General features: G+C 36.5%; 1 protein-coding gene across 3 annotated transcripts in view; it reads left to right on the top strand.

Moving 5' to 3' along the window:
• Positions 1–18,148, top strand: part of SKAP1 (src kinase associated phosphoprotein 1) — a 255,977-nt gene that overhangs the window by 55,921 nt on the left and 181,908 nt on the right. For 2 of the 3 annotated variants that reach the window (XM_070226231.1, XM_070226230.1), the window contains exons 1-2: positions 1,841–1,954; positions 15,172–15,288. In XM_070226231.1, coding sequence (XP_070082332.1) covers positions 1,915–1,954; positions 15,172–15,288 — 157 coding nt within the window. In that variant the 5' untranslated portion in view covers positions 1,841–1,914. Of the gene's footprint in view, positions 1–1,840; positions 1,955–15,171; positions 15,289–18,148 lie in introns of those variants that run through there. The other variant, XM_023652675.2, reaches the window with a different exon arrangement.

Raw genomic sequence — 18,148 nt, 5'->3', positions numbered from 1 at the left:
GTTACCTCCTCGATCACAGTGCTCTTCCGCACAGCCTGTCTGTCTGGCAGCAGAGAAATGTCAGAAATGGAGCCGTGTTGAAATTCCCACTAGAACAGTGTTATCACATTTTAATATGAGCCTCTCTGCAGCCTTGGTGCTCCTAATTGCTTTCAAACCATTGTTTTCCTGCTTTTGCTTGATGAACCCAGCATCTGGCATGGTTCTAAAGAGTACAACAGACAGCTGTGTGCAAAATTAAAAAAAAAAAAAAGGATTAGAACACATTTTAAAAAGGCTCAAAATTGGAATATTTTTCTGAATTTAAACAGTTTGAAGGGTGTCTTTAAAGTACATGCCTCCTTTCTTTTTAGTGCTGTGGTTGAGAATGTCGGAGACATCATTCTGAATATTAATTATCTTATTATAAATGGGGGATTTTTATTTTCTCAGAGATTTTTAAACTTGCAGCTAGCTATTTGAACTATTTTGCTCTATAACTTTTTAAACTATTTGTACACTTTTCCAATACTTTTTATTCTTAATGTTGTCAATATATCCAATCTCAATGGGCAGTAATACCTTAAAGAAATTCAAATTGTGAGTGATGATACTAATTTTATTAAAATGCTAGTTTTCCTAGCTTATGCTTTGTTTTAGTGTATTTCAAGTGTATATAAGGTTTTCTTTAAAAACCAACTTTAAGAAATAGAAATCTTATGTTTTTAAAGCTTTTCAACTCTTGTAAGTTAGTCGTATTATTTATAATACTTTAAATAATATGATGTGATTTTACTGTATATCTCACTGTCCTAAAGCATTTATGGCTGAAAATATATTTTGAGAATAAAGAATTGTATGTAATATTGTAGTATTTGCTTTGCAAAATGTGAAATATGCTATTCATGGAATGGCCCGATAGTTCAGGGTTTAACAGATGTTAACCAAAATCCACAGGGGGCCAAACATGAATGTGAACTGGCAGAAATGAATGGAACTGTGAGGGTTGAATTAATTACCTAAAGGAGAAATAAAGAATTAGTGTCAGAAATGTGGTGTAGTAATGTGTTGAGAAGAGAATATAATTTTGGAGCTTAACGCAAGAGACTATATGGGAGTAAGAGGACAAAGGCACGTCTTACCAGATTGTTGTCCTATGGCCTTGCAGTCACCTTCCAGCATAGGGTCACTTCTACACAGCCTGTCTCTCTGAGAGAGAGGGCAGAAGTGGGGCAGCCAAGGGGACAATTGAAAAGAGTTTATTTAGAACAGAAATCTGTATTTGCTTCTTGACAATGGGTGCATATATGTAGTAAAGTTTTTGCTCATTTGGAAGTAAATGTGAGGAAAGATGAAGTAGAAAAACCCATGCTTGCATGTCTTTCCCCCAGCCTTGCTCCTCCCCCCAAGACATTTTTTTGAGGAAGAAGAAGGAGTATCTTTTACTTTCCCCTTTGGATCAGATCTTGGTTGTGTGCTTCAGAAACTGGTAGAGTGGTTGGGAGCAGTAACAGGTCTATATAAGGTTCTACAGGACCATTTAGGATTAGGAAAAGAATAGGAACATGTAAGAAAGAGAACAACTGGCAGAAGAATTTAAAAAGCCCTGGAAGATGAGGTAGTATTGGGAAGGGAGTGAGAAAGGAAAGAAACGAGAGCCCCGAACTTCCTAGCATTTTTATCTACGGCAGGATCCTCTGTGCAGGAAGCTGATGGGATGAATTTTATTAACTGTGCATTTTCCTAAATACGCACTTGGGCTCTTCAGGATATTTGAACTACATTAGAGTCTGGTGACTGGAAGGAAAGTAGCCTTGAATTATAAAAAATCCCTTATTTCTAAATCCATTTCGCAGCACACATTTACACGTCTGGTTATGGTGAAGTCTGTGATGAGTCGGTACAGTGTTCTGGAAGGGCAACCTTTAGAGAAAGATGCTCGGGAGAACGGACTGCCCAGGCGTAGAGAAAGATCGTAAGCAAAGTTTTTGTATCCGTCCTTCCATTCAGTCCCAGGTTTAACATGGTGGAGGAGTGACCATTGAATAGTATTAGGGAGAGTCATGTCCCTGTTCTGGAGAAGAAACGTGGCTTGGTAGAAAGAGCATGGATGTTGAGGCTTGACAGACTTGGGTTCAAATCCCACCTATACCATTTAGCTAAAGATCCTGTTACTTAGCAAGTTACTTAATTTCTCCAACGTCGGCTTCCTTATCTATGCAATGGACATGTGCCACATGCTGTGCTGAGGCCTTTGCGTGCATTATCTTATTAAACCCTCAGAGAAGCCTATGAAATAGGTACTGTTAATACACCCATCTGACAGATTTGGGTACCGAGGCACAGAGCGCTTAAGATAATTGTTCAAGGTCGTGCTCCTCAAGGATTCTAACTTGGTCAGTCTGACTCCATAGCATACATTTTTTTTATAACAGCTTTATTGTTATATAATTCACATATCATAAAATTCACCCTTTTAAAGTATACAAGTCAGTGGTTTTTAGTATAGTCACTGAGTAGTGTGACTGCACCACTTTCTAATTTCAGCACATTTTTAGCACCCTAACAAAAAACCCCATACACATAGTAGTTCCAGAGCCCATGCTCTTCATGTCTGTGTTTTATTGTCTCATTGCAGGGTTATTATCATGACTAGTACTCATATGGGTAAGCCCCAGCATGGTATCTAGACAAAGTAAATAGTAAAAATGTGGTTTAATTTTATGACAGTGTTAATGGTAATTCTTTCCCTCACATTTCCACCCAAATTTTCTTATTGATCCACTGTCAACTTCCTGAAGGTTGTTCATTAAAAAAAGAATGAAATGGGGAAAATAAAACATAATCCAAATAATTTATTGCTTTAATGTAGAAGGGACATAAATAAAAGGGCTCTTTTAATGAGCTCAAATATTACTGGAGAACATGGGAAAGCCTTTTTATTTTCAGTTTTTAATAAAACATGGATTCCTTTGATAATTCAAGTCCTGCTTACTTTAAGAACTTTTTTCTACTTAATTTTTCACTCAAAGTTACAAAGAAAATTCATTGGAATCTTTGTCAGTAATCAGATATCTAGAAGATGGTATTGATCAGATGTCTAAACAACAATATTAGTAATGCCACATTACTGTATGGCATTGAGTGAACTGATTTCCTTCATTTTGTTTAGTTCCTCCCCCAACTCTTTTGTTTTTGCTGAGGTAGATTTGCCCTGAGCTAACATCCGTTGCCAATTTTCCTCTTTTTGTCTGTGAGCTGCCACCACAGCATGGCCACTGACAGATGAGTGGTATAGGTCCATGCCTGGAAACTGGTCCCGGGCCACCAAAGCAGAGCATGCCAAACTTAAGCTCTGGGCCCCTGAGGCTGGCCCTAGTTTCCCCTTTTATGAAATGAGCTCATTATTGACAGTTATAGTTTAATCAAAATTTTAATTATAAAGTATAATGTTCATAATTCAAAATTTATTGCTATAAAAGCATTTTATGAATATTACAAAAATTGTTTACCATGGACCCAGAGTCTAAAACAAATGACACAATATTTAAATAAAAATTTAAGAAAGACTATGGGGATATTGTAAATATATATATAGCAAACTCATATTTTTTTTTGTCCAATGGTCACTTGCATTATATTTGTAATACTGGTAAATGTGGGCAAGTGAAATTTCCTGCCAGCTCAAAGTTTATTTGAGTATCTGCATAAGTAATATGGAGAGTTTCTGGAAAAATTATTCAACATGTTTCAGTATGAAAAATTTTCTACTGTGTGAATCTTAAAAATCTTATTTTGAAATGGCAAGCCTATATCCCTCGTCAAAGTAAATTGATCCCTAACAATACAGCTTGTCAAAAGCAACCTGTGCAAAGTGAGTAAAGAAAATATTATTATAGGGGCTGGCCCCGTGGCCGAGTGGTTAAGTTTGCACGCTCTGCTGCAGGCGGCCCAGTGTTTCGTTGGTTCGAATCCTGGGCGCGGACATGGCACTGCTCGTCAGACCACGCTGAGGCAGCGTCCCACATGCCACAACTAGAAGAACCCACAACGAAGAATATACAACTATGTACCGGGGGGCTTTGGGGAGAAAAAGGAAAAAATAAAATCTTTAAAAAAAAAAAAAAAGAAAATATTATTATAAAGCCACCTTAACTATAGATTAAAAGAGATTTAAAAGGCATGTCAACTAATGTGTGGACCTTATTTGCGTCCTGAGTCAAACAAACTATAAAAAGTGGTGTCTATGAGAGAATTAGAAATTTGAACGTTGACTGGGTATTTTATGTCATTTAAAAACTATTGTTGATTTTTTAGGTGTGACAATGGTATTATGCTTATGTTTTAAAAAAAAGAGTCCTTATCTTAGAGAGAGGTCCACTGTGATATTTAAAGATAGAGTGGTAGATGTCTGACATATTATTCAAAATAATATGGGAAGGGGAGAAAGAAATGGGATGGGGATGTAGATGAAACAAGATGGATCGTAAATCGACTCTTGTTGAAGCTGGATGTGTTCATGGGGGTTTAAAACACTGTGTTGTCTACTTTTGTATGTGTTTATAATTCTCCATAATGCAAAGAGAAAAGAAAAAGAAATCCAGGTTGAGATTAATAAAAAAAAAAGGCACTATTCTTTTAATTCTGTCATGAGACCTAATACAGTAATGCATAAGATACTGTCTGTATCCTGGACATAAAAAACATAGAATGGTAAACTTTTTAAAATAATTGTTGTTTCAAACAATGTTTTGTGATGGTAGAGCATAAGCTTTGAAATCAGACCTGGATTCGAATCCCAGCCCCTCTACTTACAAGCTTTGTGAGCTATAGCAAGTGACATAACCTCCTCGTCTACAAAATCTTGCTCGTGGTATCTACTTCACAGTTATTATGAGTTGCAATGAGTTATAATGAGATGATGAACTCATGAGGAGTGCTCGCCACTTGTTAGGCACTAACTAAAGTGGTAGCAAGTATTTTTATGTTTCAAAGTAGAGCTATGCAAGTAAATGCTTATATGGAACTTAGACAATATATATTTCACATATCTTTCCATAAAATTCACTCATTCCAGCTGAACTCTGGCGTAAGGCCATGTAACTCACCATGTATATGTTTGTGAATTTTGCATTTAAAGGATTTGCGTGCAGAGTTTTTATCACTAGATCCTTCAGAGGTTCGATTTATAGCTTATTGTTCTGTAACATCTAGGACATGTTGACTCGAATCATGGATGTCACTTAACTTCTCGTCTCTTACTATCACATACTTGGAGCATGTAGTTATGACAACTACAAGAAGCAAACCATTAAAGCAGCAAAGAAACACCATCTTTGCACTAAAAAAGAAAGAGAGAAGGGTTTCCCTTTGAAGTTGAAGAGAAGTGTTTTTGAATTAATGGAGTGTATGGCGATTTTACTAGGTTTTATTTATGAAAATACTCTTTGCGTTTGTGCCAAAAGGTTTTAGCACAGTCGTAAGTAGAATTTATACAAAGAAACACAGCCCAAATTTATGACGTGTTCGCAAATGTAAGAAAAAGTCTGAATTTACAATATTTGTAATTTATTGTTAAGTATCTTTCTATCACCATCCCTGGAATGCTAATATTTTATAAACACAAGTGTTGGTTATGAACCTAGAATATCCTGACCCATACTACTTTCCAAAAAGAAACCTTCCAGAATGTTTTCCATGTCTTTAGGGGATTTAATAGGGGGTAATATACACAGGACAAATCCTCCTGACTTTGGCTTTTGCCCAGCCTTTTAGGATCAACAGTCTTGACAGCTGCCTTTGTGGCTTGACTTCCTGTACGCCTTTCTCCACTTTCTTTATTTGCTACATTTTATACAAATTAATCTGTAGAAAGTGGATGTACACATAAATTGTTTTTGAAGTTAGTTACTGACTTTGATACATTTTCAAATATTTTACTTCCCATACATCTACTGCTTGGGTTTTTTCTTTTTTTTTGAGTGGAATAATGCATTTTTAAATTAATGCACTGTTTTGCAACTACTGTCCAAGAGAGTAAGATTTTTTTAAATAAAAAGACCCACTTTTTTTCTTTTCACGTTAAAGTTTTCTGAGATTTTTACGCCCTTTGTAAATGTTCTATCCTAGAGTAGATGATCTTGAGACATAAGAAGAAGAACTGACTTTCATGCAGGTGAAAGAAGAAATCAGATGCTACTGCCTTCTATATTCCCTACACAATATATTATGTACAAGGATGTTCATTATACATTGTTTGGAATAGCAAAGACTCTAAACAGCCTAAATGTCCAGCAATAAGGGATTAGTCAAAACAAACTATATTACATCCATTTAATGGAATGCTACATAGAGGTTGAGAGAACATAATATGTATATGTGTGTAACATGGAAAGCTCTCCACGGCGTATTGTTATGTGAAAAGGGCAATTTGGACAAACAGCATACAGTTTGTTTCTGTGTGTGCGTGTGTGCATGCATGTGAGAGCACACATGCATGTGCCCTTTTATTTGTATGTAGAATATTTTTGGGAGGATACACATGAATCTGTTAACAGTGGTAACCTCTGTTGAGGGGGATATTGGTATGAGTGGAAGAGAGTATCTTCATTATTTATATCTTTCTGTACTACTTGAATTTTCACTCTATGCATGTATTTCTTTAAGTAAAAATTAGTTAAAATGAAAAATGAGATAAATCTATATGTGCTGATGTGGGGCAACCTCCAAAATAAATGATTAGGAGGAGAAGCAGGCTAGAGAACAGGATAAATGCTACCATTTGTTAACAAAAAAAATATACCACATACACGGACACTTGTTATGTTTAGATAGAGAATTCTTAGAATGCTCAAGAAACCTCACAATGGTTGCCTCTGGAAAGAGGAACCAAGAGAAGGGAGGGAAGATGAGCTTTCATTATATGCCTTCTTGTCACGTTTGAAAGTTTTGCTCTGGACATGCTTATCTTTCTTATCTAATAAAGAAGCTTCTAAAAAAAAATAACTTGATTTGTCACAATAGTGCGCTCTTTTTAAGTAGAATCATGATGTGGTAGTTTTGATCTGTTCAAGTTTTTCCTCCTTTAGTTATTGATTTATTTTTCCGTAGGCATTTCTGGGGAGGCCCTGACAGTGGCATAAAGTAGCAGGAAGCTCCGTGGTTTCGTGTTTGAGATCTAGCAGCATGTGGATGTGTTGAGCTGACTCACCACTGAAAAGTGAATTTTAAAATAAGTGATAAAATCGTGTCATAGAATACCCATGGCAGCTGATAAAGAATACCTTTTTTCCCCTCAGACTTTTATTTTTCCAAATGTGATGATTAAAAGTTCGTAGAACTTCTGATCCTTGTCTTTATATAGATGGCAAAGAAAATCAAGTAATTGATAAATTAGTGACCACTTTATTTGACTAGCCTTGGGAATTTTGTTGAGAAAACAAGACTTATAAACTATTTCTCTTGGATAGTATTACCCCTGGACCAACACAAAAAATCAGGCAAGGAGTACAGTTTCTAAACAGAGAATTTTGGCAGGAGAATTAATCTGCCTCAGGAATTCCTCCTCTAATGAATTTTTGTGTTCTAGATGCAAAATTTTGAGAGAAATGTGTGGTTAATTTTAATACAAAGTTTTTCAGTTTTCTGCTTAAAAGTTTTTTTTTAAGTAGGTTAGGCCCTTGGATTTGAAACCCGGTGAATTTGTTTGCTATTTGGAGGCTAAATAATGTGATGGTTGAGCCCAATTTTAATATAAAGCATTAATTTTTCACTCTGCTTACCAACAACACATATTCTCTCAGAAGTTTGTTTAATAGCTACTGTTTTCCAGGATGGCTGAAGTATCAGTAATATAGGAAAGGACAAGGGGATTTATATGATGTGTAAAATAAAGCTTCCAGTTACTGCTGACCTGTGAGGCGAAGAGTGGAAGAACCAATCTTTGAACCTCTCTGTCCTTGTCAGCAGACACTTGCCAGCCTGAAAAAGTTCTTGATCACAATTCACTTCTAAAAGGTATTTTCCTAAACTTAAAAAGCAATACCACTTACCCTCCTTAAGATTTGTGCACTTTCCTTGAGTTAATGATCCCCTAATAAAGAAGGAAAGATAAATTTAAAAAATAGGGAGATACTCTTCCATGTGAAATCTTTTGGTTCCAACAGGGACTGAACATTGAACAGAATTGTTGATAGTGAGAGGTTTTGGTTGTTGCTGGTGTTGCTTCGTACATATTGTTACGTGCATGTTATTTTCATACGGGAACAGGAGTCCCTGTTTGGGGTGGGATGGGGTGCGGGGAGGCCAAATCTTGTCACCCTTTTGCCATTACAGCTTTAGTGCTGTTAGAAGTCTATATTACTCACAAGAAAACTCACCTTCTCTTCGTGTGTTAAAAGCCGCTTCACATGTTCAGGCCTGCTAATCTTACCCACAATCCATTCTCTATCATACGTTGTTTTAGAGTGACTTCTTAGACTTTTGTAAAACTTTTCTTCTATCTACCCACAGCCTGTAGATCATGTAGTCCCATTCTTCTTTAGCAGAAGATGTAGCACTCCAACTGACCTTAGAGTTCCTCTCAAGAAGAAGTAGTGTCGGTAAACTGATCGGGGTGTGGCAGATCCTAGACTGCATCAGGACTACAGGCGGGCGCTAAGGTTATTGTTTGTTATTTGGGAGAAAGGAAAGGAAAAGATGGGAAGAGAGAGCAAGGTGAACCAAGAGTAATAAAATCACTACATTCATGTGGCCTTATATATTTTTCAAAGCGTTTTCTTACTGTGAGACTTAAAGCATGATGGTGCCAGAAAGGAAAGACATTCTTTAACTAAGCCAGGTCAGTGCTTTCTCTGGGTGTGGAATGTGTTGACTCATTTTCTGTGAAGCAGGGTCAAAATACCCAGGATCCAATAAAATCACACAGAAGGTGCTGGAAAAAAATTTAATATGTTGATCTGACTAAATCCAAAGTAGTTGCGTTAAATTTTGTACGCATGGAATTCATGCTGAAAAGTGATATTAAGAAAAAAAATCGCTGCAACAACACTACTATAGTAAATTTAACCCCCTGAATGTGACCAGCTCCTTCTTGACCAAATTGTTGACGACATTTGGTTTTGTCTAGCAATTCCATACCTAATGGGACTACTAGTTACTACTACTTATAATAATTTATACTTTTGATTATAGACTTATTTTACCTAAGCAAAAAAAAAAAATAATTAATAGCACATGCCATAAATTCAAGTCATTGGCTGTCGTTCAGTGTGCTTCACATTTGAGTAATGATCATAATTTATAACGCATACAGATTTGGAGACCGTACAGCTCAGTGGACTAGAACCAGTGCTTAGTAATCAGACAAGGTGGGGTCAAAGCCTGGCTCTGCCACATATGTGTCACTTATGTGACTTTGGGTAAGTTATTTAATCTCTGTGTCTCCATTTCTTTACCTGAGTCTTTGGGATAATGATATATCACAGGATTATTTTGAAGGTTAAATGAGATAGTACATAAAGACCCTTGGCCCTGAGCCTGTGCCCAGTAAGAGTTCAGTAAACTATTATATTTTTACTATTGCTATAGCTGACTTTCTCTTGGAAGTTAATACATGTTGAAAATTCAGTTGAATAGCTTCATAATAAGCATTAAACACTGAGGAGAATGCAGTGGTCCGAGGGAAACAGAACTCTGAACCAATAATTCCAGGTTGTGAGTGCCTGGTTGCCATATGACACATGCATTCATTTTACAGTATATTTATCCACATACTACCGAATAACTAGGTTTACATGTTTTGAATTCTGTCAAAACCTCATTACTATTGAAAATATTCTAACTCAGCAGGTTTCGTTTTAGCACCAGTTGAACAATAACAGCGGTGGATGGAATGAGTTGGTGTAAAGCTGGAATGATTGCTGACAGGCTGTAATTTGCTTTACGAAGTGTGTGTTGTCACATATACAATTATCTGGTTTATATTTGTTGCTGCCAGCCCTCCAGTTTGTTAATGTCCAGGAGTTATGTCTTTTTGTGAAACCTAAGGAGGGTTAAAAATCTCAGCATTTTCTGGGGGAGGGGAAGGGAGGGAGCAGAAGGGTTCCCACGTGGCTCCCTTTTTTTTCTTTTTTCCTTTTTAAGAACTAGGACGATGCTACACGCTGCAGCCCACCCTACTGGTCAAAATGAAAAACTGCATCATAAAAGACTGTTTTCTTGAAGGAGAGGGAAAAAAAGAACTTTCCAGTTGGCTCCCACAGGCAGCTTCCTGTCCAACCTACCGCTGACAGATGTGGTTCATTTTGGAACTATTACTAAGCTATGCTGCCTTTTTGGTTGTTGGATTCACAGATGTGGTTGTGATCGTGCTATAAGCATCTAATCCATTTGATTCCCTCTCTGATCATTTAGACTGTGCTACTCTCTGCAAATGATATCCCAAAAGCTTCTTAAGACGCCCATTATTCTTAGCATGATTATATGATTAGTAAACAGTATCCTAAGCTGAAAAAGTTAGTCTTAGGAGCAATTTATTTCTTATGCATTCAAGATCTAGTTGGAGCAACTTCTTAAAAGAATGATAAATGGAAACTTTCTTTACCTGGCCCATCATTTGTTCTGTAGACGTAATGACATTCAGTACTATTACACTCACTGCCAGGACCTTGGGGGGAAAAAAGAGTATTTATACATTGAGTTATGGCTGGATGTAGGAGGGAAAAGAAAGAGATGGGCAGGAAGTCAGACTGGATAGAACAGAGAAGAATTTGAGACCTTCACTACATGTGGATTAATCACAAGAACTAACCACGCAAATCCAAATGGATATTTAGAAATCGGTGAAGCCTCTAAGATGTTCTGTGGGAAACACCATACATTTTCTAATGCATGAGTATGTGCAAAATGGCATGTAATTTATAATGGAAGTGTTGACAGAACTTCAGCTTCGGTGTTGCAAATGTGCTCCATAATACATTTACATGTGAGTAACGTTTCACATATATGGGCACGTATGTACCCAGTGTATTTCCTTAGTTGGTGTTATATTCCATATCTTAGGTGAACGGTTATAACAAGGAATAATAAGCTACAGTTTTGCTAATCTGACCTTAGTTCAGCTTTGGGAACTGTATCACTATTAAATTGGTCCATGAAAATCTGGCAATATTAATGCTATCAAGCATGAAAACTAACTGGATTTGGATCAGGGACCTTTATTTATAGCATTTTATTTAGGATTTATTGGTTTAAAGTGGGAGCTGTGCGTCTCATGGGTTTTTAAATATTAAATAGTGTCAGAAGTCGTGTGTTCCCTTCCAACGGCAACCATAGAAACAAAAATCAAAAAATTGCGTACAATTTTATGTTAATTTCAATTTCCTTATATTAGCCAAAGACACTTGGTGAAGTAATAGCAAGCCCTAGAAAGTGTTGAGCCATGCCGTGTAAACAGTTGGTTGCAGATGTGAATGGTGTTCCTAATATAGCTCTCAATTAATGAGAAGAGAAGTCAAAGACGATGACTTTATACCAGCATAAAAAAGCCATTCAGCCTTTACATAGTGAACAAGCAAACATATATTTGTTTTATCTGTTGTTATTCTCGTGCTATTTTTTATGCTTAAACTGCTTTCTGTCTTTTTTCATTTCTTTGGTAAAATTGTCACTACGGCCTGTTTTTGTCCCTAAATAGTACCTGCAAGTTCAGCATCCGATGGGTTTGCTGTGAGTCAAGATAGTTACAAGGGGAACATCATCATGGTTCATTTTTCCCCCCGTTTTATTTGGAATTGAATTAGGAAATGAAAGTTTTTAGCAGTTTAATTCACTTCTCCATAAAGTTTATGGAGCAGCAACAGCTGGTTGAATCCATGGCAGAAAAAGCCGACTTCTAGTGGCCAAGCTATTGTCTCAGAATTAAGGGGGAAAAACTCATTAACTGTTAATGAAAACACAGGGAATAAAAACAAATAGCACAGAAACCCTAGCAAATAATTACCTTACACCTGACACAAAGCTACTTTATTTTTCTGTCCCAACCCTCAGAAACTCCCAACTTATCATTCTATGGTGCATGAATGAAATTGGGTTTGACTCTCAAGAAAGAACAGTAGAGAAATCATCCCCCTTATAGGCCCCTCAGCATGATACTCAGTGGAGAACCTGCCACTGAATATACTAAGGAGTGTATCTAGCGCCCAATTCTTATGACGCTTAGGATAGAGGAGCAAATTACCAGCTAATAACAGGTGAACCCTTGAAATAGTTCCTCCAGATCTTGCTTAGAAATACAAAGAGAAGGGACTGGAAGTAGTGGATGTGATTAATGGAGATATAGTGTGTTAGAATATATATCTGTATAGAAATATATTGATTCTGAGCGAGTTACAATGGGAAAGTGCGTCTCTAGTGGCAAGGGGTCTTGCTTGTGAGAAAGCCACTCTAAGCAGATGGAGTTCTGAGCCCTAATTGCAGAGCTGCTGAGTGGAAATGTCTGTCACTATAGTTTGTGATCATTTATGTCTGATCCCACTGGACTACGGTAGTGGCTACTTGGAACTGTGATTGTCAGAGCTGTACATGAATCTGGAGGTCACTTGCAGTTATATGTTAAGGAAAAATGATGTTCTAAACTTAAACAAATCCAAAATGACCATATTAATTGCTGGTTCTTCTATAAAACTTTTCACCCATGCATCTTGAGTAGTTGTAATCATTTTAATTACACGGGAGTGTCTATTTATATAGTGTTAGATGTTTTCTCTGTGTATGCCCAAGGGAGTTGGGCCACTTGATATGACACTAAAAACACTTGCAGCAACATTTCCATCATCAGGAACTAATTATGCTTGGGTGTAAAATATAATTTTAAATGTTTCCCCCACCACAACCATTTTTACGACTGACCTAGGCTCTGTTTTTGCTGCCTTGAGGTATATACCTTTCTTGTTGTCTATTTTATGGAGGTGTGGTCTTATATTTGGCACAGGGGTGGCTATTAAACGCCCACCCTGGGTAGCTATGGTCAAAAAAGGTAGGAATCACGTGGAAGTGACTTTTCCATCTGAAATTAGTAAATAAAATGCCAAATCCAGGCAGGTATTTTGGATGAGACTTCAAAAATGGAAGCTCTAAATACAATTGAATTGGATCCTGAAACAGAAAAAGGACATGAGTGGAAAAACTGATGAAATCCAAATAAAGTCTATAGTTTAATTAATAGAGATGTACCAATGTTAATTTCTTGATTTTGACAGATATACTGTAATTATGTAAGAAGTTGCCACTGGGGGAAACTGGATGAAGGCTGCCCAGGAATTCTCTGTGCTGTCTTTTTAGTACTTATAATAAATATAAAATTATTCCAGAATAAAAATTCATTAAAAAACAACAAAACAGCCCCTCCTGATCTGTTTATTAAAAAAGAAAATAGCCTGGAGTGCTAGAATAGGTAAGAGTAGATTTGTAAGATTTCTGAAGCAAACAGAAAACTTTGAGTCTAGAGTGACAGTTGATGAATAATTGTTCAGTAAATCCTACAAATGTTAAGTTTTGCTTGGCAACCCAAACCGACTTCTTTTTTTTTAAGTGGATTTTGGTTTGGCTCAAAATTTAAAAATTCCTTTAACCTCACAGCTCACTTTCAGGTCACCTGTCAGGCAGTCCATTTAGATTGTGTTGATAACACAGTTTCGGTGGATTTGCAGTGATGTAAAATTTGAGTACTTTAACCCTCAGGCTGGGGTTTGAGAATTTTTCTAGTCATAATGGAAATTTCACAGTGATCCCCTAAGCATAACTGTAAGCTCGGTACCCTCATCAGTAACCTAATGAAGGAGAGCATTTCTTCTGGCTCCGGACAGCAACTGTTGTGTGAGGTTTTCTTTTTAATTTTACTTTTCTTCTCCGCAATAAACTCCACAGTTTATTTCTAAAGTCCTATATCTGCAAGTGTGCAAGTCGGTTATGGACATCTACCTACCATTGACCATTCGTAAAAGAGTCTAGATATGATCATCTATTTTATGGAAAGTCAAGGCTACAGCCATTCTCTTTTTATCATTTTATACCCTCCCTCTCATTGTAGTTTAATTGTAGGAAATAAACCTTTAAAGTGAGGCAATACAGATTCTATGTAGGTTGTTTGGTTTCACTGCTCCCTAGTTGAAATCCAGGGCCAAAACTCTACAGTGTTTACTGAGATTAGCATTGGCGATTTCCTTTGGAAATTAGTGTTTGAGATAATATTAAATTCGGTGAAAATACCCTTTTCATATTTGTGAAATGCACTGAGCAACTGTTGGTGTCCTTTTATCAGCAGACTGTCCCTCTGTTTGGGGGATTTTAAAGAAAGCCATTTGCAATGCAGAGCCTTTTCTTCCGGTTTCTGAATGAGCTAACATCTTCTGTCTCAACCTTTTAAAAGTGTCGTAATAGCCTGGGCCACTTCTACAAAATATCATCCAATGTATGTTGAAAACACCCAAAAGAGATTAGCATTGTTTTAATTGCATAATTCAGTATTGTATATACATTACCTTTCATCAAAGCCATTTTACAGAACAAATATTACCTCCTTAGGGCTTTTAGAATTCCTAAGAGGTTGGTTGCATAGGCCGTAAACTAGAATTATAAAGAGAGAGCTTTCTTATGATTGCAAAACATGTAGTGATTTAAATTGGAATAGAATCTAGCAAAGTCTAGGGTCTCTCTATTTTTAATTCTTTTACTTTTCAGAGAAGAAAAGAATATTGACCTTGCTATGTTATATTATGTATAGAAGGTTAACCCTTTGTGTATTCTATTTCATTCGCACATATAAAGAGAAAGAGGCATTGGGGTGAAGGTTGTAATTAATGGAGACGTAGTATATATGAATACATATTTATATAGCTATGTTTCCGTTTTAAGTGTGATGGAGAAGTTTCTCTCCAGTGGCCAGAAGTCTCCTGACTCTAAGCCAACAGTTTCTGAATTCTAGTTAGAGAGTTAGTTGAGTGGAAAACTTCCCATCCAGGTAAGTTGGTTCTTGAACTTGTTTATCTGTTTCTCATATGTTAATAGATAGTGGCCGTGTCCGTCAAGTAAAAGATATATCTTCTTCTCTTTTGTGAATTCCAGAAGAAATCTACAGACCTTTACAAAGATGTCCAAAGTATAACCTTATCCTCTTTCTTTTTTGTCCCTCAGGGGGAGACCAAGCTGAAAATTACCTTGGACAGGACAGCTCTGATGATAATCACAGTGGAACTCATGGTCCTTTTCTCACATCGGATGCACCTTTCTTGTCAGATTATCAGGATGAGGGTGAGTACCTTCTTTCTGGATTTTGGGTCACCATACTTTGTTACTTTTTGTCCTGGTGTCTTTGCCTTTGTCATTTTGAATCAGGCATCCTTCAGAGGGCTCTCTGTATTGGTAATCACTAGTTTGCAAAAAAGAAATATTTGTTTCATTGTGGTGCTGATCTCCCTGGATAATTCAATACTTCTGAAGTTAATGTATTTAAGGAAACACTAATTCCGTGCTGGAGCAGGAAGACATCATTATTGATCTTTGTATGAGAACTGTAGCTCAAAAGCTAAGAGGGCATTGTAAGATTGCAGGGCCCGGTTTCCCCATTCTTTTGGATTTTTTAGCTTCACTGAGTTTCATGAGAATTACGACTTTCATTTAGTGATCATTGGATTATTGATTTATTGTGGATTAGTTGAAACCTTTGAGCCTGTCATATTATAATAAGATATCATTTTTACCCATGCTTCTCACATACCTCTGACCATATTGGTGTTGTTCAAGGGAAAAGCACACGAACCACAATGGAAATCTTCCTGGAGCATCAATTTTACTTGAAGATTTGGGATTGGGGGGAGTTAAATAACTCAATTGTTATAAACATTTTTATATTAAAAACCATTGGTATATAATAGAATGGAATGCAAAATATACATTTTTGAGGTAGACGAATATAAAAATTTTGGATTGAATTTTTGAGACACATGAATATAAAAATTTTGGCCTGGTAGCTGCCAGTTTCTGGCTCGGATATCCCAAGGGTGGGGGTTCATTGTGCCTCTTCCGGCATCTGGCCACTTGAACAGAAGATTTGATCATCACTGATGCACTCGGTTATCTTATCAAAGTCTCTCTTGCCCTCTTCCAATGAGGGGGAAAAGGTAGAGATGCTACTAAACTTAATATTAAATGGGAAGAGTATTATTCACTTAGGGTTTGGGAGTAAAGTTGGTAAATTATTCCTTATTTCTCTGTATTAGTCTGTAATCTTTTGACTTATTTTTCTTCCAAATTTCCCTACAACTTTGTCATTTTCCAAGAGTTTATAATCCCTATATTCCCTTCTCTTTTTAATTGATCCATAATTCTTACCACTTAGCCCTTTTGGTGATTCATATTTTCTCCCTTTCATTAAATTGGTAACCTCCACATCAGAACTATGGATTCAGTCACCCAGAAACATTTTATGTCTCTTGAGCTTTGTATACTAGCCCAATTAGTAACACCCGTAATGTTACCTGTTCAGGTATTACACTAAAAACATTGTTTGGATTGAAAGCTTAAGAATTACATTGGTAGCTGATTAATAATTATAGAAAATTAACAGTGCAAAACATTAAAAAACCAACCTTTTGTTTGTTTTTGATTAATCTAATGCTTGACAGAATTGGAACAATAGTACTTCATTAATCCATAGGTCACTTATTTGGTATTTCCAATTTTCCCAAACACAGGTGAGAACACAACAGGTAAGCCAGAAAGACCTGTGAGTGGAAATAGATGTTCTTGAGTCCCCAGTTAACGCTCATGTATCTTCTTCTTGGGAAAGCCCCGGAGGCCTTCACCAGGAATTCCTCCTCTTACAAATTTCTACTCATTACGTTAGAGTGAAGCATCAGACTAGAAGAAGGGGCACTGTAAGGGCATCAGTTGACAAATAACATTGAAGGAAGAAACAGGGAAACAATAAAAAATCTATATAGAAAAAAATATATATAAATAAAACAAAATGTATATAGGAACTCCAAAAGCATAGCATCCTGTGGCTATATTGTATTGTAGAGAGAAATGGCCCGAACTCTCCCCTGAGAGCTAAGTACCTTAATATAAAGTAAAACTTTTTAGCTAGTGTTTATTGAGCACCTTCGATTGTGCCTTGCATCTGTGTTCTATGCACTTTGCATATATTGTCATTTAATCCTCAGAACAGCCCTAAGAGATAGCTATAGGATTAGCGTCAATTTTTAGATAAGGAAACCAAGACCCAGGGAAGTTACCCTAAGATCACGCAGAGAGTCCAAGTAGTAGTGCCAGATGTCTACTACGTAGTCTGGTTCTAGAACCTCTGCTCTTAACCACTCTGCTATCCTTACCATATCCTTATCTGAGTTATCCAAAATAGATGGATTGGAATTCTAGGCATTTGGATAAACATAGCATGTTAAAAAATATTTTCATTAAAAATAGTTGAAATTAAAAAAATATTAGCGTCGAAAGAGGTAAACTTATTATCTGGAAAATTCCAAAGTGGAAACTTTGTTCCATAGTGGTTCCCCGTAAAAGAGGAGTTAACTATGTTAGTGGTATTAAATTCTTACTTAATAGATTTTTATTTTTAGTTCTGTCCCTAAAAGTTAAAAGAATTCTCAAAGTGGCACAGTCAATGGTTAGAAGTAGGAATAGACTTGTTTATGTGTTAAAATCTTGATTGTAGGATGATGAGTTAATGTTTAAATATGAGTTTCTGCAAAGCATCAAATCTAGCACAGTGCTTGAGTGCCCGACGCATACTGGGCGCAATAAATATTTGTTCCCTTCCCCTGAAAAATAAAGATATGTACCTTTTCTGTGAAATTAAAGAGAAGGTTATAAAGATGTTAAAATCCTAAGTAAACTTTGTATCCTGTTTAACTAGATTTTACCATTATAGAGAACAGTAACACTTGATGCCTTACTTCATTATTTTAATAAATACTTATTTAGAGATTACAAGGTAATAGGAAGGCATGCGGCTAAGCTGTACATAAATACGCAGTAAAAAGTCAGACATGTACCTGCCCTCATGGAGCTTACCATCTCACTGGGAAAACACTATTAATAAGTAGACAATCGAATAAATAGAAAGGCGTTGTCTTCGTTTGCTGGTGGGATA

Source organism: Equus caballus, chromosome 11, assembly GCF_041296265.1.
Source record: "Equus caballus isolate H_3958 breed thoroughbred chromosome 11, TB-T2T, whole genome shotgun sequence".
NCBI lineage: Eukaryota > Metazoa > Chordata > Mammalia > Perissodactyla > Equidae > Equus > Equus caballus.
Note: the sequence above shows the minus strand (reverse complement) of the source record. Positions and strands in the feature narration are given on the sequence as shown.